The 23,160-nt window shown below is 45.9% G+C and overlaps 1 protein-coding gene across 1 annotated transcript in view; it reads left to right on the top strand.

Moving 5' to 3' along the window:
- Positions 1-23,160, top strand: part of uba1 (ubiquitin-like modifier activating enzyme 1) — a 296,167-nt gene that overhangs the window by 40,987 nt on the left and 232,020 nt on the right. The window contains exons 14-15 of the mRNA XM_048547326.2: positions 14,306-14,471; positions 21,841-22,037. Coding sequence (XP_048403283.1) covers positions 14,306-14,471; positions 21,841-22,037 — 363 coding nt within the window. The remainder of the gene's footprint in view (positions 1-14,305; positions 14,472-21,840; positions 22,038-23,160) is intronic.

Raw genomic sequence — 23,160 nt, 5'->3', positions numbered from 1 at the left:
CACCTGCTAATTGACTTTTCTACCCTGGAAAGAAAACTCTGCCTATCCATTCTACCCATTCCTCTCATAATTTTGTAGGCCTGTATCAGGTTAGCCCTCAACCTCCAACGTTCGAATGAAAACAAACCAAAAATTGTCCACTGTCTCCTCATCGCTAATACCCACCAAACCAGGCAACAACATCCTGGTAAACTGTTTCTGCACCCTCGCTACAGCTTCCTCATCCTTCTGGTAGTGTGGCAGTCTAAACTGTTCAAAATATTCCAAATGTGGCCGCACTAAAATTCTACACAGCAGCAACATGACTTGCCAATTTTTATACTCTACGCCCCGACCGATTTCATATGTCTTCTTGAGCAACTTATTCACTTGTGTTGCCATTTTCGGGGAACTGTGGGCCTGAACAACCTGGACCCTCTGTATGTTAATGCTACTAAGGTTGTGTTATTTACTCGATATTCCGTATATCCGTTTTAGTGATGTTGCTTCATAGTTATCAGGATGAAACACTGGTGGTGGTTCCACTGCTCTCCTCTGAAATGGTACTGTTAGAGAACACCAGAGGGAGCAGTTGGGCCTTTGATTGAAATGCACATTTGAAAGTTGCCCCTTCTGACAGTGTGGCACTCGCTCAGTACTGCCCTGAAGTTCCAGCTTAGATTTCTGTGACCACAAGTCTGGAGTGGGCCTTGAACACAGAAGCTCTAACTTGGAGGTGAGCGTGTTCAGACGAAAGGAAGCAGCCCTTCCCTGATGGTGGCAGAAGAGGGATGGTATAGCAGGCATCATTGATAGTGATGAGCAGGCTCAGGCCTGACGGACTCTATTTAAGCTTTATCTTTCTTTTGTCCTTACTCTTAAATTATTCAAAATGGCACCGGATAGTGGTGAAATTGAAAAAGCTTTTCACTATATTTTAGTATTCTTCCTGTTTGTAGCATGTGACAATAAAACATTCATCATCAACAACTGTGTCCACGTTTTATAAGCATCAGCAGTATCTTGCTAACAATGTACTGATGTAGTGCAAGATGATGTAGGGCCTTCAAGATGAGGCAGTATAACATAAATGGCACAATTCCACAGAGAGCAAAACAATAGCGAAGCAAGGACATAAGGACGGACCTTCATAAGACTGGTTCATCTTTAAATGTTGGGTCCATAAGGCCATAAGCTTTAGGAGCAGAAGTGGGCCATTCAGCCCATTGAGTCTGCTCTACCATTCAATGAGATCTGATAATCCTCAACTCCACTTTCCTGCCGTACTCCCTTCACCTTTTAGTCCCTTGATAATTAAAGATCTGCCCATCTCAGCCTTAATGACTCAGTCTTAACAGCCCTCTACTGTACATCATTCCACACATTAACCATCCTCTAAGTCCAAACAAGACCCTCCTCATCTCTGTCTTAGAGTCACAGAGTCACACAGCACCAAAACAGACCCTTTGATCCAACCAGTCCATGCTGACTATAATCCCAAATTTAACTGTTACCATCTACCTTTTCTTGGCTCATATCCTTCCAACATTTCTTACTCATGTATTTATCTGAACATTTGTTGAACGTTGTAACTGCACCCGCATTGATCACTTCTTCAGATGTTCCACTCGTTGTGTAAAAGAATCGGACTTGTGATCACAGAAATCTAATCTGGAACTTTAGGGCAGTACTGAGCGAGTGCCACACTGTCAGAAAGGGCAACTTTCAAATGAGCATTTCAATCATGCCTTTTTAAAATATTTCTCCTCTTGCCTTAAAAATATGCCCCCTAATCTTGAAATCCCCCACCTAAAGGCCAAGACACCTACCATTCACCTTATCTATACCCCTCGTGATGTTATAAACTTCTGTAATGTCACCCCTCAACCTCCAATGCTCCGGTGGATAAAGCCCCACCCTATTCAGCCTCTCCTTATAATACAGGCCCTTCATTCCCAGCAACATCCTGACAAATCCCTTCTCTACCCTCTCTAGTTTAATAATATCCTTCCTGTAACAGGGAGACCAGAAATGCAGAAGATGCTTCCTGTACAAACTCAGCATGATGTCCCAACCCCTACACTGAAAGGTCTGAGCAATGAAGGCAAGTGTGCTAAATGCCTTCTTCACCGCCCTGTCTGCCTGTAATACAAATTTCAAAGAATTATGCACCTGAGCCCCCTAGGTGACTCTGTTCTACAACACTCCCCAAGGTCCTACTCTTAATGGTATAAGTCCTACCCCTATTTGTTTTACCAAAATGCAACACCTCGCATTTATCCAAATCAAACTGTCTTCAGAGGGCTACTCGCATATGGGTGTTTCATCCAATTCTGAACACAGCACGTTAGAAAGGATGTGAAAGCATCAGAGAAGGTGCAGCAGAGATGGACAAGAATGATTCCAGGGCTCAGGGGCCTCAGTTATGTTACATGTGGGGAAGCTGAAGTTTGTTTTCGGAGGTGGAGAGAAGTTTTGATAAGGGCACTCAAACTTATGTGGGTTCGAGATAGAGACCGAAACTATTTCCATTGGCAGAAGAGCTAAGGAGGTTGGCAAAAGAACTACAGCGACATGAGAAAAATATATTTTAAAACAGATGGTAGCTGGGGTTTAGAATGCACAGCTGAGAGTGCTGTGGAGCCAGGTTCAGTAAATGACTTTCTAAACGAAATGGAATAAGAGAGAGAGTTTGCAGAGATAGGAGGAAAGGGCAGGAGAGTGGGATTAACCAATGAACTCTTGGAGAGAACAGCATAGATCTGATGGGCCAAATGGCAGCCTTGGGTTGCTGCCAATCTGCGATACCCAAAGGATTATTTGACCCATTTCAAGCTGCAGTAATGGTCCTTGCCAGTTTGGGGCAGCATCATCTCACTAATCAAATCAACCAGTGTGTTTCTTGTCTGGGACAGCCAGGCTTGTAAAAGATCGTTGGTAGGGTGTTGTAGCCTTATCCTCTGGCCTCTGCTTCGTGGCAGACCAGCATCCCCACTGCGAATGGCAGAAATAAGTCTGACCTGTCCTCATTCTGGGCTGCCATCTCAAAATTAGTTTCACTGCTTACTTTTTGCGATTGGTCTTAAAGTTGGAGAATGTGGATAAAACTCTCTGACCTTTCTTTAGCTCCCCTTTCTACTGCCCCCCCACCTTCTCTCCAATGTTGTCTCACACCACCCTTGTCTATCTCACTCCTTCTGTCTCTTTAGAGTCCATTGGTTTTACCATGGTAAGCTGCACTTTTTAATCCAATGTTTTTGTAATGTGTATTGGCAACAATCCAGACAGCTCAGAATAATGATGTTGTACTTAACAGTCCAGGACTTGGAAATCTACTACATTAAACCTTTTGAAGTCTGCCTTGCTGTGTTAACGTTAAGATAACCCGCCATTGTCTTCATTACTTCTCCAGTTGGGACATCCCATGAATTAAATGAACTCTTTTCATCGATGTTCTAATCACGCTGACCGCTGGGAGAGGTTTGGACAAAAAAAATTGCAAAGCAATATGAATTAAGCAATTGCTTTGTAAAGTGGGGAAATGAGCACCTCAAACTGTTGTGCTATTTGATCCCAGAGAAAAGGGTCACCTACGTCCGTGACACCACCCACGCCCTCCACCTCCTCCAGAACTTACAATTCCCTGGCCCCCAACACCTCATTTTCACCATGGACGTCCAGTCCCCATACACCTGTATTCCTCATGCAGATGGCCTCAAGGCCCTCCGCTTCTTCCTGTCCCGCAGGGCCGGCCAATCCCCCTCCACCGACACCCTCATCCACCTAGCCGAACTCGTCCTCACCCTCAACAGCTTCTCTTTTGATTACTTCCACTTCCTACAGACAAAGCGGGTGGCCATGGACACCCGCATGGGCCCCAGCTATGCCTGCCTCTTTGTAGGTTACGTGGAACAGTCCCTCTTCCGCACCTACACAGGCCCCAAACCCCACCTCTTCCTCCGGTACATTGATGACTGTATCGGCGCCGCCTCTTGCTCCCCAGAGGAGCTCGAACAGTTCATCCACTTCACCAACACCTTCCACCCCAACCTTCAGTTCACCTGGGCCATCTCCAGCACATCCCTCACCTTCCTGGACCTCTCTGTCTCCATCTCAGGTAACCAGCTAGAAACTGATATCTATTTCAAGCCCACCGACTCCCACAGCTACCTAGAATACACCTCCTCCCACCCACCCTCCTGCAAAAATTCCATCCCCTATTCCCAATTCCTCCGCCTCCGCCGCATCTGCTCCCAGGATGAGGCATTCCACTCCCGCACATCCCAGATGTCCAAGTTCTTCAAGGACTGCAACTTTACCCCCACAGTGGTCGAGAACGTCCTCGACCGCATCTCCCGCATTTCCCGCAACACATCCCTCACACCCCGCCCCCGCCACAACCGCCCCAAGAGGATCCCCCTCGTTCTCACACACTACCCCACCAACCTCTGGATACAACGCATCATCCTCTGACACTTCCGCCATCTACAATCTGACCCCACCACCCAAGAATTTTTCCATCCCCACCCCTGTCTGCTTTCCGGAGAGACCACTCTCTCCGTGACTCCCTTATTTGCTCCACACTGCCCTCCAACCCCACCACACCCGACACCTTCCCCTGCAACTGCAGGAAATGCTACACTTGCCCTCACACCTCCTCCCTCACCCCTATCCCAGGCCCCAAGATGACTTTCCATATTAAGCGGAAGTTCACCTGCACATCTGCCAATGTGGTATACTGTATCCATTGCACCCGGTGTGGCTTCCTCTACATTGGGGAAACCAAGCGGAGGTTTGGGGACCACTTTGCAGAACACCTCCGCTCGGTTCGCAACAAACAACTTCACCTCCCAGTCGCGAACCATTTCCACTCCCCCTCCCATTCTTTAGATGACATGTCCATCATGGGTCTCCTGCAGTGCCACAATGATGCCACCCAAAGGTTGCAGGAACAGCAACTCATATTCCGCCTGGGAACCCTGCAGCCATATGGTATCAATGTGGACTTCACCAGTTTCAAAATCTCTCCTTCCCCCACCGCATCCCAAAACCAGCCCAGTTCGTCCCCTCCCCCCACTGCATCACACAACCAGCCCAGCTCTTCCCCTCCACCCACTGCATCCCAAAATCAGTCCAACCTGTCTCTGCCTCCCTAACCTGTTCTTCCTCTCACCCATCCCTTCCTCCCACCCCAAGCCGCACCTCCATCTCCTACCTACTAACCTCATCCCACCTCGTTGACCTGTCCGTCTTCCCTGGACTGACCTATCCCCTCCCTACCTCCCCACCTATACTCTCCTCTCCACCTATCTTCTTTTCTCTCCATCTTCGGTCCGCCTCCCCCTCTCTCCCTATTTATTCCAGAACCCTCTCCCCATCCCCCTCTCTGATGAAGGGTCTAGGCCCGAAACGTCAGCTTTTGTGCTCCTGAGATGCTGCTGGGCCTGCTGTGTTCATCCAGCTTCACACTTTATTATCTTGGATTCTCCAGCATCTGCTGTTCCCATTATCACTGACCCATTTATTTTGATTTGGTTTATTATTGTCACGTGTAATTAAGTGCAGTGAAAAGTTGTGTTTTGCGTGCAGTAGAGGCAGATCTTATCATACAAAGATCATTGGGTGATTGAACAGAGCGAAGAACACAAAGTCAAGACAGAAATGAGGAGGAACTTTTTCCCTGGGGAGTAGTGAATCTGTGGAATTCTTTACTGTGAAGGCTGGGGCATTAAGTACATTCAAGGCTGCAATACATTTTTAATCAGTAACAGAATCAGGGTTATGGAGAAAAAGTGGGAAAGTGGAGTTGAGGATGATCAGATCAGACCAGCCGTTTTCTGTTCGAGCGGTGGATTCGATAGGCTGTGGATTGTAAAGTCTCTTTTCTCAGTTACAAATCCCAGGCTGGGATTGTTACATTTTCCACCTGCTTTGGGCAGGATCTTGGCTGTAGGTTTATTGGAAAGATAAGAAAGATCTTGTATCTATACAACACAGTTTCCCATTCTCCTGTCATGCCAAACTACTTTACCACCACTGAAGTTCTTTTAAAGTGCAGTCACTGTTGCAGGTAATGTAGCTACTAATATACATGCAGTCAGCTCCCACCGACAGTAAACTGGTCATGACCAGATTTTGAGGTGTTGGAGAATAAGTGTGCAGGCATCAGGAAGAACCTCGCGCTCCTGTATGAGCAATGCTGGAGGATATTTCATAACTACGGCCGACTCAGTGGTTCACACTGCTGCCTCACAGCACCAGGTCCCCGGGTTCGCTTCCATCTTCGGGTGACTGGCCGTGTGGGGCTTGTGTATTCTCCGTGAGATCCCTCTGGGTGTTCTAGTTTCCTCTCACAGCCCAAAGATGTGCATGTTTGGGTGGACTGGCCGTGGAAAATGCAGGGTTGCAGGGATAGGGTAGGGAATTCGGGTCTGGGTAGGATGCTTTTCAGAGGGTTGTTATAGACTTGATGGGCTGAGTGGCCTGCTTCCACACTGCAGGGTCTCTATGAAAGACAGCACCTCTTGATACCATAACATCAGCCTAGAGTATTGCATGGACTGGGACCTGAACCGATGACATTCTAATTCAGATTTGCAGCCATTACCCACAGAGCCCAGCTGGCACTCTACTGGCAACCATGTCCTCGTGAGGGACAAAAATGAGTTGGATTGTTTTCTCTCAGAAGGTAGTCAATCTGCAGAATCCTTTAACACCGAGGGCTGTTAGTGCTAGGCCAGTCAGTAAACCGGTTGATGTGGTGTATATGGATTTCAGCAAGGCGTTCAATAAGGTTCCCCACAGTAGGCTATTGTACAAAATGCGGAGGGATGGGATTGTGGGAGATATAGCAGTTTGGATCGGAAATTGGCTTGCTGAAAGAAGACAGGGTGGTGGTTGATGGGAAATGTTCATCCTGGAGACCAGTTACTAGTGGTGTACCGCAAGGGTCGGTGTTGGGTCCACTGCTGTTTGTCATTTTTATAAATGACCTGGATGAGGGCGTAGAAGGATGGGTCAGTAAATTTGCAGACAACACTAAGGTCGATGGAGTTGTACATAGTGATGAAGGATGCTGTAGGTTGCAGAGAGACATAGATAAGCTGCAGAGCTGGGCTGAGAGGTGGCAAATGGAGTTTAATGCAGACAAGTGTGAGGTGATGCACTTTGGTAGGAGTAACCGGAAGGCAAAGTACTGGGCTAATGGTGAGATTCTTGGTAGTGTAGATGAGCAGAGAGATCTCGGCGTCCATGTACACAGATCCTTGAAAGTTGCCACCCAGGTTGACAGGGCTGTTAAGAAGGCATACAGTGTTTTAGCTTTTATTAATAGAGGGATCAAGTTCCGGAACCAAGAGGTTATGGTGAAGCTGTACAAAACTCTGGTGCGGCCGCACTTGGAGTATTGTGTACAGTTCTTGTCACCGCATTAAAAGAAGGATGTGGAAGCTTTGGAAAGGGTGCAGAGGAGATTTACTAGGATGTTGCCTGGTATGGAGGGAAGGTCTTACGAGGAAAGGCTGAGGGACTTGAGGCTGTTTTCATTAGAGAGAAGAAGGTTGAGAGGTGACTTAATTGAAACGTATAAAATAATCAGAGGGTTAGATAGGGTAGATAGGGAGAGCGTTTTTCCTAGGATGGTGATGGCGAGCACGAGGGGGCATAGCTTTAAATTGAGGGGTGAAAGATATAGGACAGATGTCAGAGGTAGTTTCTTTACTCAGAGAGTAGTAAGGGAATGGAACGCTTTGCCTGCAACAGTAGTAGATTCACCAACTTTAGGTACATTTAAGTCGTCATTGGATAAGCGTATGGACATACATGGAATAGTGTAGGTTAGATGGGCTTGAGATCGGTATGACAGGTCGGCACAACATCGAGGGCTGAAGGCCTGTACTGTGCTGTAATGTTCTATGTTCTATGTTCTATACTAAGGGTCGAGAGAGGCAGATGTCTCATAATGAAGGGATTTGGGAGATAGCAGCAGAAAAGTGGAGTTGAGAAAAATCAGTTCGGCCAGAGTATGCATAATGGGCCAAATGGCCTACTTCTGTTCCTGTGCCTTACACTCAAAAGCAATGAGGACTTGTTGCATCAAGTTCCACCTTTTTAGTAGACACCTGTCTCCCATTAGCGGCACCGAACCACCACCGAAACAAAATCGTTGGCGATGAGAAATTGAGGGGGACCAATTATTTACGCCTTAAATTTTAAAATCTGATGCCAGATTAATTTTGTCCTTGAAATGTTTGCGATATCCCCTGATTCATTGATGTAAGTGTGTTACAAGTTCAGTGAGTCCAGTGTTGACAAGAAAGCCACACAAAAATATGAAGGCAATAGATAAGATAGAAGCAGGGGAGGTTGTTTCGCTGGAGGGTGAAACTGGAACAAGGGGGCATAGCCTCAAAATAAGGGGCAGCAGAGTTAGGACTGAGCTGAGGAGGAATTTGTTCACCCAAAGAGTTGTGAATCTGTGGAATTCCCTGCCCAGTGAAGCAGTTGAAGCTACCTCGTTGAATTTGTTTAAGGCAAAATAGGTAGATTTTTGAACAGTAAGGGAATTATGGGTAATGGTGAGCGGGCGGGTAAGTGGAGCTGAGCCCATGAAAAGATCTGCCATGGTTTTATTGAATGGCGGAGTTAGCTGGATGGGCCGGATGGCCTACTACTGCTCCTGTTTCTTATGTTCTCATGCATGTCCCATGAATGGAGGCTGGGGGCCCCTCATTTGTTGTGCGTGTGGGACCCACCACAAGCAGCCTTGCAATGCTGCAGTACAGAGCACGATGGTGCAGAGTGTCTTTGTAACCACAGATTCTGTTTGTTTGACCAAAGATATAAAGTGCACAGGAGGATGGCATCAATAGCCTAGGTAATCAGTCAGCACAGTGATGGCCTTACGGAGTCTGGTGGAGAGGGTTTGATAGAGCGTCAGGAGAGAATATTAATCAGTGCAATAGAGTGAGAGATTTGCATTTATGGTAGCACTTTTCATTGTTGTAAGATATGCTGAAATACTTCACATCTCTCAAGCACCATTTGCAAATGTTAGCCCCTGTTCGAACAGTGGCTCCGTGGCCAGCAGGAATTTAACAAAGACTTTGAGATAACAAAGTGTGGAGCTGGATGAACACAGCAGGCCAAGCAGCATCTCAGGAGCACAAAAGCTGACGTTTCAGGCCTAGACCCTTTCATTAGTTTTTCTGATGAGAGGTCTGGGCCTGAAACGTCAGCTTTTGTGCTCCTGAGATGCTGCTTGGCCTGCTGTGTTCATCCAGCTCCACACTTTGTTATCTCGGATTCTCCAACAAAGCATCTGCAGTTCCCATTCTCTCTTAACAAAGACTTTGTCCTCTTTTCCTTTTATCCCCTCCCAATGCCAAGGAATGTTTAATGTTCCACCTCGGAGGGTTTGGCTCAATGTTTTGTCCAAAGGACTGCACCTCCAACAGGACTACACTCCCTGGCTGGTTTGCTTGTTTTGGGTCGGTCCCTGTAACATCCATGATTGTTCCACATGTGCCCACCCCACCGTCCATAGCTAGTGCTTGTACTATTGTAATCAAAACCAGCCCAGTTCGTCCCCTCCCCCCACTGCATCACAAAACCAGCCCAGCTCGTCCCTGCCTCCCTAACCTGTTCTTCCTCTCACCTATCCCCTCTTCCCACTTCAAGCTGCACCTCCATTTCCTACCTACCAACCTCATCCCACCTCCTTGACCTGTCCGTCTTCCCTAGACTGACCTATCACCTCCCCACCTATACTCTGCTCTCCACCTATCTTCTCCTCCATCCATGTTCGGTCCGCCTCCCCCTCTCTCCCTATTTAGTCCAGTTCCCTCTCCCCATCCCCCTCTCTGATGAAGTGTCTCGGCCTGAAACATTAGCTTTTGTGCTCCTGAGATGCTGCTTGGCCTGCTGTGTTCATCCAGCTCCACACTTTGTTAGCTTGTACTATTGTAACTCAGTTTACACCTCACCTCAGCTGGGAGAGAGGAAATTCAAGCCCCACTTGCACCAGAGGTGTGCAGTAACATGTCTGAACAGGGGGAAGAGTAAATATCTACAATTAGCCCTGGGTATCAGAGCTGCAGAAATCCCCTTCAGCCCTATCCGCTGTCCCATTTCCAGTACACAGTTGCCTCTCAGCAATGGGCTACAATGGGGGTTTGACAGCGATGCCTCTGTGGTCGAATAGCCTGACATTGCTCATTCTGTGCAGACACATGACATTGAATGTGGCAGCATTCCAAAGGATGGATCTCATTAATCCCAGTTCAGCTTCCTCCCCTAACCACTTGTGTGCATTTTTCCCAGGCTGACTGAATCCAGTTATGTTTTCTCTCTCTCTCTCTCTCTCTCTTTCTCTCTCCCTCTCGTCTCGATGACTGGATTGTGTTGCCTAAAATCCCAACTCAAACTGAAAGCTGATTAAAAGCACAAGTACTGCAGAGACCCTTCAGCTAATTCTTCCGATTCCCACATCTTTACAGGCTTTAGTTTTATGCTGGTCCCTGGCAACTAATTAATGACAATGCTTTTCAACAGGCTGGGCTTTCAAAATATTTGTTCTTTTGCAGAGATTTTCTGCAAATATTTCGAGTATAAACTTTCTCCTCTGTCTTTGGTATGTGCTTCTCTGTTGTGGCAAGCTGGTTATTTTGTTGATGTCTGGCTTTAGGGGAAAGACTGGCCCCTTACCACATCAGAAGCCCTGGAATAAGGACATGTTGCAGTTTACTTTGGATGAGGCCATCCACAAAGGAACATTTCGCAAAGTGTTTCACTCAAATGCAATCAGGAAGGAACAGCCAGTTGAAAGGAAGCAGACGTTAAGAGAGAGTGAATGGTCTAAGAGATTGGTTTTAAGTAAGATCTTGAGGGGTTAGATAAGAGAGGGACTTTCAGAGCAGTTGGAGAAGAACGCAAGAGGACACAGAACAAGGAAGATTAAGGGGAAGCAAGCACGCAGAATGGTGGAGGAACTCAATAACTTAACAGAGAAATAATGTTTCAAGTCCAATATGACTCCTCTTCAGAACAATGTGGGGCCAGGGAAGATCCCAGAGATGTGGAGGAGCCACAACTACAGTGCAGAAGGAAGCTATTTGGCCCATCGTTCCTGCACCTTGTCTATTACCTCATACCAATTGCCTGCCTCTTTCCCATGACACTGCACACCATTTCTATCCAAATAATCATCCTCCTGAATGCCTCAATTGAAACTCCCTATACCATACCTTAAGCACTCACTGTGAGAAAAAGCTTTCGTTCTCCCCTTCATTTGCAGATCTCTTTAGACCTATGCCCTGTCATTCTTTCTTTCTTTCTCCGAGCAGGGATCAGTTCCGTAATAGAGCATTTAAAGTTGGGAGATCTTGGTTGAATGGACGAAGACAATTTGGTGCTGGATGGATTATGGGCAGCAGGGTTTCAGCTGAGCTTTACTGGAGAGGTGAAGACCCCACTCCCACCCCCAGCCCAGTTTGCTCTGATAGCAACTTGACAATAATTATGGATTATGCTGTACCCTTTAACTTACTGAAATGTCCCAATGTGCAACTCAGGAAGATTATCAAATATAGTTTAAAACCAAGCCACATTAGGAGATATTAGAGCAGGTGATTAGAGGGTTTACAGGAAGCGAGAGAAGTTGGAAGGATTTTCAGAGTTTAGACCCGAACAGCTGAACATGAAGGAACCAGTTGTGCAGTAAACAAAATCTGTGGGCTGTACAAGAGGAGGTCTGGAGGGGGTAATAGAGAAGGGAAGCGAAAAAGCCAGGGAGAGATATGAAATCAAGAAAAAACATTTTAAAATAAATGAAATAGGATAGTTGCTCAAGGTGGGGGCAAGGAGGGGCAAGGAGTCGGGGGACATGAGGGAACAATACCTGTGGCCTGGGAAGTAAAGGAGACTCAATTTCAAGTGAGGGAGAAGGGAGAGGTCCCATGCTCAGAATGGGGGGAGAGCGGGTCCCATGTTCAGATTGAGGGAGAGCAGGTCCTGTGTTCAGATTGGGGGGGGAGGGGGGTCCCTGTGTTCAGGTTGAGGGGGAGGGGGGGCCCTGCGTTCAGGTTGGGGGGGGGAGGGGGCCCTATGTTCAGGTTGGGGGAGGGGAGAGGGCCCTGTGTTCAGGTTGGGGAGGGGAGAGGGGGGACCCTGCGTTCAGGTTGGGGGGGGAAGGGGGCCCTGTGTTCAGGCTGGGGGAGGGGAGAGGGCCCTGTGTTCAGGTTGGTGAGGGGAGAGGGGGGGCCCTGCGTTCAGGTTGGGGGGAGAGGAGGGGGCCCTGTGTTCAGGCTGGGGGAGGGGAGGGGGCCCTGTGTTCAGGTTTGGGGAGGGGAGAGGGGGGGCCCTGCGTTCAGGTTGGCGGGGGGGGAGCCTCTGTTTAGGTTGGGGGGGAGGGGGGGCCCTGCGTTCAGGTTGGGGGGAGAGGAGGGGGCCCTGTGTTCAGGTTGGGGGGGGGAAGGGGGGGCCCTGCGTTCAGGTTGGGGGGAGAGGAGGGTCCCTGTACTCAAGTTGGGGGAGGGGAGGGGTCCCTGTGTTCAGGTTGAGGGGAGAGGAGGGGGCCCTGTGTTCAGGTTGGGGGAGGGGAGGGTCCCTGTGTTCAGGTTGGGGGTGGAGAGGGCTCCCTGCGTTCAGGTTGGCGGGGGGGGAGCCTCTGTTTAGGTTGGGGGGAGGGGGGGCCCTGCGTTCAGGTTGGGGGGAGAGGAGGGGGCCCTGTGTTCAGGTTGGGGGGGGGAAGGGGGGGCCCTGCGTTCAGGTTGGGGGGAGAGGAGGGTCCCTGTACTCAAGTTGGGGGAGGGGAGGGGTCCCTGTGTTCAGGTTGAGGGGAGAGGAGGGGACCCTGTGTTCAGGTTGGGGGAGGGGAGGGTCCCTGTGTTCAGGTTGGGGGTGGAGAGGGCTCCCTGTGTTCAGGTTGGGGGAGAGGAGGGGGCCCTGTGTTCAGGTTGGGCGAGGAGAGGAGGGGGCCCCTGTGTTCAGGTTGGGGTAGAGGAGGGGTCCTGTGTTCAGATTGGGGGGAGAGGAGGGGTCCTGTGTTCAGGTTGGGGGGAAAGGAGGATCCCTGTGTTCAGGCTGGGGGAGGAGAGGGGGCCCTGTATTCAAGTTGGGGGAGGGGAGGGTCCCTGTGTTCAGGTTGGGGGAGGGGAGGGTCCCTGTGTTCAGGTTGGGGGAGGGGATGGGGCCCTGTGTTCACGTTGGGGGTGGGGAGGGTCCCTGTGTTTAGGTTGGGAGAGGAGAGGGGGCCCTGTATTCAAGTTGGGGGAGGGGAGTGGGTCCCTGCATTCAGGTTGGGGGAGGAGAGGGGGCCCGTGTTCAGATTTGGGGAGGGTCCCTGTGTTCAGGTTGTGGGAGGGGAGAGGGCCTGGCCTTCAGCCTAGGCGAAAGAGCTTTGTGTTCTACCTGGGGGAGGGGAGGGGGCCCTGTGTTAAAGTTGGGGGAGGGGAGAGGTCCTGTGTTCCGGTTGGGGGGAGGGGAGAGGGCCTGGCCTTCAGGCTGGGGGAGGGGTCCTTGTGTTCAGGCTGGGGTGGGGGTCGGTGGTGGGTGGGGTGTGGCCCCTGTGCTCAGGTAGGGAAGGACCTGCACTGCTTAGGTCAGGGGTCATGGGCCCATACCATGTACAGTACCATGGCCCAGGATTTCTGTCCCAGCCTCAAGATTCCAGTGGCTCTGCAATTAACTAATGGTAATGTGAAACTAGCCAAAGAGATGTCTGTTTGCTCCACTTACAATGGTTATCTCTGATCTACATCGGGAGGAGATTAAAGCCACAGAAAAGTTTGTTGGCATTGGTTCTTTTTCAAGTGGACTTGAGGATTATCAGTTCAACATTATCTCATTGAATGGAGGAGCAGACTTGATGGGCCAAATGTTCTACTTCCCCTCCTATGTCTGAGGATCTTACTGACTCTCAGAGAGAGAGGTGGGGACTGGCCCATTGAATATATTCAAGACTGAGCTCACCGGATATTTGATGGCTATATGTGTGTCGAGGGTTACTGGGTGCAGACACTAATGTAGAGTTAGGGCTGTGATTAGATCTGCCATGGTTTTACTGAATGGTAAAGCTGCTCAAGAGGTTGAGTAACCTGCCCCCTTTTCTATTTTGTACATTCTTAAGGGATGACCTTGGTGAGCCACCTGACCATGTGCCAGTTGCCTCTAATTGCATCCTGTCCTGTCACGACCCTAGTAAGTGCATGTGGGCGGTTAATTTGGTGGGGACAGGGGAATGAATTGTACTGTTGACAAACCGTAGGCTTTTGTACCTGGAAGAGCACTAATATAGTCTGACCTGTGCTCTTTTTTACACCCTGAGTAGAAAATGAAGTCTGAGGTAGCTGCAGCGGCAGTGCAAAAGATGAATCCTTCTTTGCAAGTCATAGCTCATCAGAACCGTGTTGGGCCAGAGACTGAGAACATCTACAATCAGGACTTCTTTGAGAACCTGAATGGAGTGGCAAATGCATTGGATAATGTGGAAACACGTAAGTGACACTGTTTAAATGAGTGACAGTTAACTGCCAATGTTGACACGTTTGTAAAAGATATATAGTGTTTGATGAGTAGAATCTTTCACCTTACTGCACATGACAATGGATTGCAAATGAAAGTAAGACTGGTTTGCATGTATGTGGCGCCTTCTGTGACCTCAGGGTGTCCCAATTTCTGGCCAGATGAATTTCTCTACTTTTGGTGCAGAGAAATGCGGTAGCCAATTGATGCACAATGAGGGCGAGGGATGGTAGCACAGTGGTCATGTCACTGGACTGTACTCCAGAGGCTCAGACTAATGCATCTGGGGTCATGCATTCAAACCCCTAAACGGCAGCTGGTGGAATTTGAGTTCAATTAATAAACCTGGAATGGACTCAATAATGGTCAACAAAACAACAATAAGAGATTATTGTGAAATCCCATCTTGTTCTATAAAGGTCCTTGTGAAAGGAAGCCTGCCATCCTCAGCTGCCACCCAAAATTCGATTCTAAACCCGCAGCAATGTAGTTGACTCTTAGCTGTCTTCTGAAATGCTCAAGCAAGTCACTCAATTCAAGGATAATTGGGAATTGACAACGAACTTGACTCTTGCCAGCAATACCCACATTCCATGAAGGGGTGAAGTAAACCAAAAGATCCCATGACCATCAATGACCTTATCATTATGGCACAGAAAATGGCAATTCTACCATAATGCCTACGCTGATTCTTTGGCAAAGCAATACAAAGAATTCTATTGTTTTTGGTAACGCTGATGAAGTTTAGCTCGGACAATTGCCCTGCAGTTCCTTTTACTACAGAATACTGGCCATGGTATCTGTACCTCCGCGCAAGAGGGAAAACAACATCTGGCTTTAATATTTCACGAGAAAAGAAAGACAGTCCAGCCCTCCCTCAGTACAGCAAAGACTCAGACTATTGGAGTGAAAGCTGCACAAGCTCCTGAGCCAGAGATGAGAGTGCAACCAACATTATAAGTCTCAAAATTCTTCTATAAGCGTTTATGCAAAAATTACTTTTTGGGCACTTTCTCAGTGACCACCAAATCACTCGTCTACCTCTGGAGCTCAAGCACAGTTTGAAGAAGAATGTCACTCTCTAAACAGGGGTTTGTGTAAGAAACTCTTTAACCACCCACAAAACAGTGACTGGAGAGACACTAGGTTAAATACTAAAGAACTCTTCACTATGATGAAGAAACTAGCAACTTCTCATGTCTCAATTTTGTTCATTCATCACTGGGGTGAAATATCTCTTTCTTTGATGGCTGTGAAATTTCAATCTTTTTCACAGCTGACTCTTATATTTAGCACTCTATAGCATTTAAAGCTTTATTAATTTAGTTGCACTTTTGTTGCAGCACAATGATTGGGTTGAAGCCAAACGCCCATACCCCTCCCCCTAACTTTATGGCAATCCTTAACAATTTGTGGAAACAAAGATTCCTGAAATAGTGAATAATCTTTCACAGCACTGCAAGCTATTCCGGCACGATTACACAACCTAAAACAGAGTTAATTTGAAGGTGCGTAAGGAAGTGGGACCAGCATGATTGTTGGACACTAAGGCGATTTGCCCATTCCAACCAATGCACCTGGTAATGTAAATGGCAGTGAGAAGTGTCTATTGTGAATTACATACACATTTTCCAAACTTTGACACTCTTTTTCTTGTCATGTAACTTGTAGCATATCTTTACCCAGAGGGCTACTCATTTTACATGCGTGGGTTGTAATCTCTGTTTCTTCAGCCATGGTATTCGATCTGATAGGACAGCAGCACTCAACCTGCATCAAACTTAAAATTAATGAGCTGCCAATTTTTGCAAATGACTTCTGTCCAATTCACCAATGTAGTCAGAATTCTCCCTGGGAATTCCTTCATCATTTCTAATGGTGATGATTCTATCGCATTAACACCTTTATTTCACTTTCCGTTGCACTGAAACTGCACCTACTTCTATACGTCTTCTGGGAATGACCTTTAGCTTCAGAGCTGTAGCACACTGTTGTGATTGTTGGGCGCTTATTATGCTTTGTTCCACAGTACTTGGGGAAGGCAATGGCCCACTGGTATTATTGCTTGCCTTGCCAGCAAGGCCCTTATCCCATCAACCAATAAAGAAAAAGAAAATTACACTGACCCTTCCTCTCTGCTGTTTTGCCTACCCTTTGTGTTAGCATTTCCTATATTTCTTCAGAGTGTTCATGTTTTTGTAAAGTAGATTTGTTCTCCTGTGAGAAAATTGTCCGTCTCCTCTCAAAATTTGACTTTGAGTCATCGTATTTTCTGCTTCCAGTGCAATTTGAAGAACTTTGTTCACGATCAGAACGCTTTTGAACTGTAGTTATGCTGACAAAGCTTCACCAACGATAATCCTGTCTCTCATGAATTCTGATTTTGATGGTCAATAGCTGCCATTTTTGCTCATTTGTAGCAGTCATTAATTAAATTATCAATGAAAGCTGGATGCTGAACTCTTCTGTTAAATCTTCTCCTTTCAAGATTGTTTGTTCCTAGAATGGCATAATTTTCAAAAGCTGTAAGAGTTTCTTCAAAGGCATCATTTATATTTTGGCTATTTATAACTGAATCAGTTGCAGGCCCTGTTAAATGCAGTAATGTATTATTCAGCTTGAGTTTTAATGTTTAATTTTGAAGCTGTTCTGTACTTTAAGAACTATTTTGTCAAAAATGCCACCATTTGGTCCATCTGTGATATTAAATATTTGAGGTAATATTATCTCCCTGGCCCAGCCGGTGGTGCCCACATCCCACTGTGAGTAAAATAAAATTGTTTCTTAAAATGGCTACTTTCAATACAATAAAGTTGTTTTAAAATTATAGCATCTTAATGTTGTAGATTGCTAGTTTTGAAGCTTTTAATCTTCTCACCTTAATAAATACTCCCACCAAATCAGCAATCTACATTATTTCTCCCAATGTTATCACAGTCTTAAAACTGTTCTAACTATCTTCTTCTGTTAGATTTGATCTTCTAAATCTTGTTGATTGCCTTTCTGTCACTATAAATCTGCTCTGTGACAATCCTAGCAACATGTTCTTGATATAGATTAATAGCCCTTTGCTTTGTTGCTCATGATGTGTGCTTGCTATGGTGGAGACATTCTCTGTGTACAATAGATGCTCCATTTAAACTCAAAACTTGCTAACTTGAACATTTGCATCTAACAAAATCTTTAAAGTTTTTTTTCCACTTGCCTACAGGCGTCTTTTAACTTTATTGCCATAGATCAAAATGCAGTTGCTTCACAGCCAATCCTCAAATCAGTGCTATCCCGATTGTTCCTTTTTCTCTAAGGACTCTGTCAAGTGTGATTAATCTTGTTGCTTTCTCACCAGTCCATACTGTCTTTTCCTGTGCAGTGTATCAGCTCTTAAGTGAACATTTTAAGCTGGAGTTCTGCGTTCACCCCATATTTCAAACATCCTGCAGACTGTTCTTACAGCTGCTGAATTCTTGACTGAGTATTCATAAAGTGGTCATGTCCCTAATACCGTAAAGTGCCTTGTCCTCTGAATTTTTTTATTTCCTATGTCAAATGGATTTTATTTCCCACCTTTTTGACCTTCAGTCATTTAAGCATCAATTCAAATGCTGATCACTGCAATGCATGTTTACAAAATAAACTATTGCCAGATAATTACTAAGAGAGTGTGCTGCCTCTAATCCTCCTTTCTATACTGGGACTAAGAGCCTGTTCAGTTAACAGCAGAAGAGAAATTGTCACCAAGTCTTAAGAAGAAGATGCGCATGCCTTAACAACAAAATAGAGCTTGCCCCCTGAGAAGGAGCAAGGCTACGAAAGCTTGTGTTTTCAATTAAACCTGTTTGACTATAACCTGGTGTCATGTGATTTTGGACCTTGAATTTTAATAGATATTAGTTACATTGGGGTTATTTAGACATAGTAACTAAAACCGCGAGGAATTAGGGTTCACACATTTGACCTGATCAAGACGTAGAGCTGGCCATCCTAATGGTTCACTCTATACCATGAGACTTCACCAGATCAGGCAGAGCCTAAAGAAGTCTCCAACACTAGCCCTTTCAGAACCATTACCTTATACACTAATTGCCTTGTCTGCGATTACCAACAGTCATTTTTACTATTTGTTATGTAAGGGTCTGAAAGCATTAATATTGAAGCACCTACCAAAGCCTGAAGATGTAATATAGATTTGTGGACAGAATAGCTAAGCATCTCAGAGGAGCAAGATCTAGCTTTTGGCCCTCCTCAAAATCTCTAACAATGTCTGTCATATCAATGTAACCTGTAATGAGTTACTAACAAGCAATAAGTTATACCTCGTTAGCTGCAAGAGACTCTGAGGAAGGGTCACCAGTCCTGAAACATTAACTCTGATTTCTCTTCACAGATCATAGAATCCCTACAGTGTAGAAACAGGCCCTTCGGCCCAACAAGTTCACACTGGCTCTCAGAACATCCCACCCAAACCCACCCCCCTATACCCCACCGAATCTACACATTGCTGAACACTATGGGCACACTGTGCTGAGCTTTTCCAGCAGTTTCTGTTTTTGTTCCTGATTTACAACATTCACAGTTCTTTCGGGGAATTTTTTTAGAACAGAAAATGGTTTTCCTCTCCCACACTGCACCAGGCAGGACTTGTATTTTCCTACATTTAAAGGCAAATGATGGCAGCAACCCTTATCATGAACAGCAGCTCATATGGTGTAAGGAGCTGGAAATACCCAAGTAACACTGCTCCCTGCAGATATTTCTGCAGCTCAATTCAGCCAATGTAACAGCATCACAGTTACAATCAGCAGAGCCTGATCAGACATAGTTAAATTGTTTTGTTGTCCATGTGTTTACTGGTATAAACTGCACAACAAACATGTTCAATTAGTATATCAACAATGATAATCCTGTACATTACTAGGAATAACTCACACACATCTGTGTTTCAAAGTAGACCCACAGCCTTAGGCTTTCCATGGGGTAATGAACCGTGGTGTAGGTCATTGAATGAACCTCTTGTTTCTCAGTTCTGAGGAAGAGCCACTGGACCCGAAATGTTAACTCTGATTTTCTTCTTCACAGATGCTGCCAGATTTGATGAGCTTTTCCGGCAACTTTTTTTTTGTTTGTGATTTACAGCATCCTTAGCTCTTTCAGTTTTTATTCGCAATTTTACAACAATTGTCATGTCAGCGTTATTGAAACAAGCATTATATTTCAGGGTTATTAATTGAAATTCAAATTCCACTATCTGCTGTGATATAATTTGACCTATGTTTGCAGACCATTAGTCTGTGTGGTAGAAGGGAAGCAGCTATCAATAGGATAGCTAATGGGATGAGAAGTCTTCTTCCAAGATATCACATAGAGACCTCTTCTTGGTCTGTATATATTGTACGCAGTCCAATAAAGGAACAATAAAATGCAAAGAACTCTTCCATTGCTGTCACTGAGCATGGTGAAATGAACCTTGGCGTCTGGATTGTTAGTGCAGCAACATTCCTATTATACCACTGCAATAATAAAAGCAAACTTTTTAGTTTTTTATTTATTTAAATTCTTCAGTACGGTCAAACTTGCAAATGCTTCTAAGTGAAAGCATCTTTTTTCACCAAAAAGCTGTGAGTTAAAAAAAATCTTTTCCTAAACACTGAGATCTAATGAAGTACTATCACCATCATACATTAACACAAGTACAAACTCATAACTGGTATGATTAAATGTTAATTTAAGGTCTACCTGAAAACAATGCAACTTGAGAACATCATATAAAGCCACTGCAGTCCCAAAGGACCATAGGGATCTTCTTGGAGAAAGGGATAATTGGCAATGAGCTTAACATGATGGTCACCACTTCACAGGTGAAGGGTGATATTGACAAGACAGGACCTTCATAGTGGTCTCAGCCAGCTTGAGAACTGAACCCGCACTGTTAGCATCACACAACATTACAAACCACCGGTCCAGTGAAGTGAGCTAACTAACTCCCAACTATACATATTTAGATGCATAACAATTCCTGCACCCCACATCGCACACCAACCTTTTTGGCTGACAGTGCAAGCCTCTTGCTGGAGGTGGTGACGGTGTGTTGGACTACTCTCCTGCAAGCAGCTGGGGCTGTACTTTGGACACTCCCTGATCCTCAGCAGTACCCTCAGTCCTCTCATTGTCTGAGCTGTGCGTTCGAGATTCTGAATCCGACTCTTCGGGCTCAGAGTGTTGGTTATTCAATCCATTTTTTGCAACGTTGCTCCCATTCAAACTGTGTTTCGCACTGCCAGAATCTTTCTGTGTGTTATGGATGTCTTCTTTTCCTTTCTGCTGAGATCCACCAGTTAACAATGATTTGAATGAGGTAGATGTAGGTAGCTCCTTGCTTTCTGGTGCAGTCACCTTTGCATTTTCTGATACTGATGTTCTGCCACTACATGAATTACTTGCTGACTGGCCCTAAGAAGATTTTGATTGCAGCTGGGGTAAAGGTTTCTCAATCCTCTTCAATGACTCATCTGTGGAGGTTGGTGCACATGTTGGTTTCACTGGAAGCTTGGGTGACTGGTTAATGCTCTTTCTTGGGACTAGCACGCCAACGCTTGCAGAAGCTTGCAACTTTGCTTGCGGAGACTCTGGTTTCTTTGTCATCTGAGGTGAGCTCAAATATCCATTCAGTGTGGGCTGCTTGGGCATGGTTGTGCCATGACTGGCTTTGGCGAGGGCCTGTAACAGGTTCTGCTCCGATGCATCATCTTCACTGCTCTTCGAGTTCAGCGTTCTCAAATAGAAAAGTACATAAGCCTGTTGATTCAGCACTACCTTGATATTGCAACAGTGAACCGTTGAATCATTCGTATGATACCATTGACCATTACTGGCCTTGACGTAACGGTGGTAGGGTCCAGCATGACAACTATATCCAGAATGTACAAACACTGCATACAATCCATAATTGACTGGCTCATCATTACTTTGGGACATATATGGTCACATATTCAAATGTTCAGGATAACCATCACTGAAGTTTTCAAATCGTTTCAATGTCAGGGTCAACACATTTGAAACTCTGTGAATGGAAAAGTGCTTGGTAGCTGGAACCTCCTTCCTGCACTTTACACACAAAAAAAATTCTCACCATTGAGAAACTCAGGCTTCACTGAGAGCTCAAGGGTTCTGACAATATTAGGTGCTTGCCTTATTTAACGAGCAATATCCAAATAAGGATCATATATATCCAATACAGTCTTGTACACAGAGCATTTAACATGAGATCTAAGGTATCCTCCGAAAATTTGATGTACATTTCTGGAGAAATGTTGTTTGTAATGTCCATTTTTCTTTTGCTTCCAGGACGCTACATGGATAAGCGTTGTGTCTTATACCAGAAACCACTGCTCGAGTCAGGCACTCTGGGTACAAAAGGAAACTTCCAGGTTGTCGTTCCTCACCTTACAGAGTCCTATTCATCCAGCGGGGACCCTCCTGAAAATTCCATTCCCATCTGTACGCTCAAGAATTTTCCCAATGCTATCGAGCACACTTTGCAGGTAATTGCAGAAAATGATTAATATTATGCTGAGACATCGTCTTCACGAGAATGTTGTAAGCTGTAGCATGGAGTGGAGGCATTCTGGAGATCTTCTGCTCCTAAGAAACTATGTTGAGATAAAAATTAAAACCTGCTGTGATGCTGCTCTGGGTCAGGTAGGGGACATTCTATTTTATATGGTCAAGAATGTTATGCCACGTGTAATACGTTGATAGGGATGAGCCAGTGTTAGACTGGGATGGACAAAGTCAGAAGTCACACAATACCAGGTTATAGTCCAACAGGTTTATTTGCAGTCACAAGCTTTCAGAGGACTGCTCCTTCATCAGGTGAAGACTTCGGGACAACACTTTGAAAGCTTGTGAGTTCAAATAAACCTGTTTGATTATAACTTGGTATGTAATATAAGCATGTATTGCCTCACGGATAGATAGAAATAGCTGTGAATTAATTATTGGACAAATTTGTATTCTAAACTGCAGAGATCTTGGCTCTGGTGTTGTTTTGTACGTTCCTAATAAGTATCTTTATCCTTCCCTATAAGGAATGAGACAGTCTGTAGTGTGTAATACTTCGATATGACTAGAGGAATGTAACCAACAGGAAATATGCAGCAGAGATGTTGTCTCCAATAAAGTTAATGATCTGCCAAAGCCTTGCTGGAGACGACTAAGCAGAATCTTAAGAGTAGAAGATAATAAAGTGTGAAGCTGGTTGAACACAGCAGGCCAAGCAGCATCTCAGGAGCACAAAAGCTGACATTTTGGGCCTAGACCCTTCATCAGAGAAGGGGATGGGGTAGATTCCTCCCACTTCCTACAGACAAAGGCGGTGGCCGTGGGCACCCACATGGGCCCCAGCTATGCCTGCCTCTTTGTAGGTTATGTGGAACGGTCCCTCTTCCGCACTTACACAGGCCCCAAACCTCCGTTACATTGATGACTGTATTGGCGCCACCTCTTGCTCCCCAGAGGAGCTCGAACAGTTCATCCACTACACAAAAACCTTCCACCCCAACCTCAAGTTCACCTGGGCCATCTCCAACACATCCCTCACCTTCCTGGACCTCTCAGTCTCCATCTCAGGCAACCAGCTTGTAACTGATGTCCATTTCAAGCCCA

Source organism: Stegostoma tigrinum, chromosome 11 (assembly GCF_030684315.1).
Source record: "Stegostoma tigrinum isolate sSteTig4 chromosome 11, sSteTig4.hap1, whole genome shotgun sequence".
NCBI classification, from domain to species: domain Eukaryota; kingdom Metazoa; phylum Chordata; class Chondrichthyes; order Orectolobiformes; family Stegostomatidae; genus Stegostoma; species Stegostoma tigrinum.
Note: the sequence above shows the minus strand (reverse complement) of the source record. Positions and strands in the feature narration are given on the sequence as shown.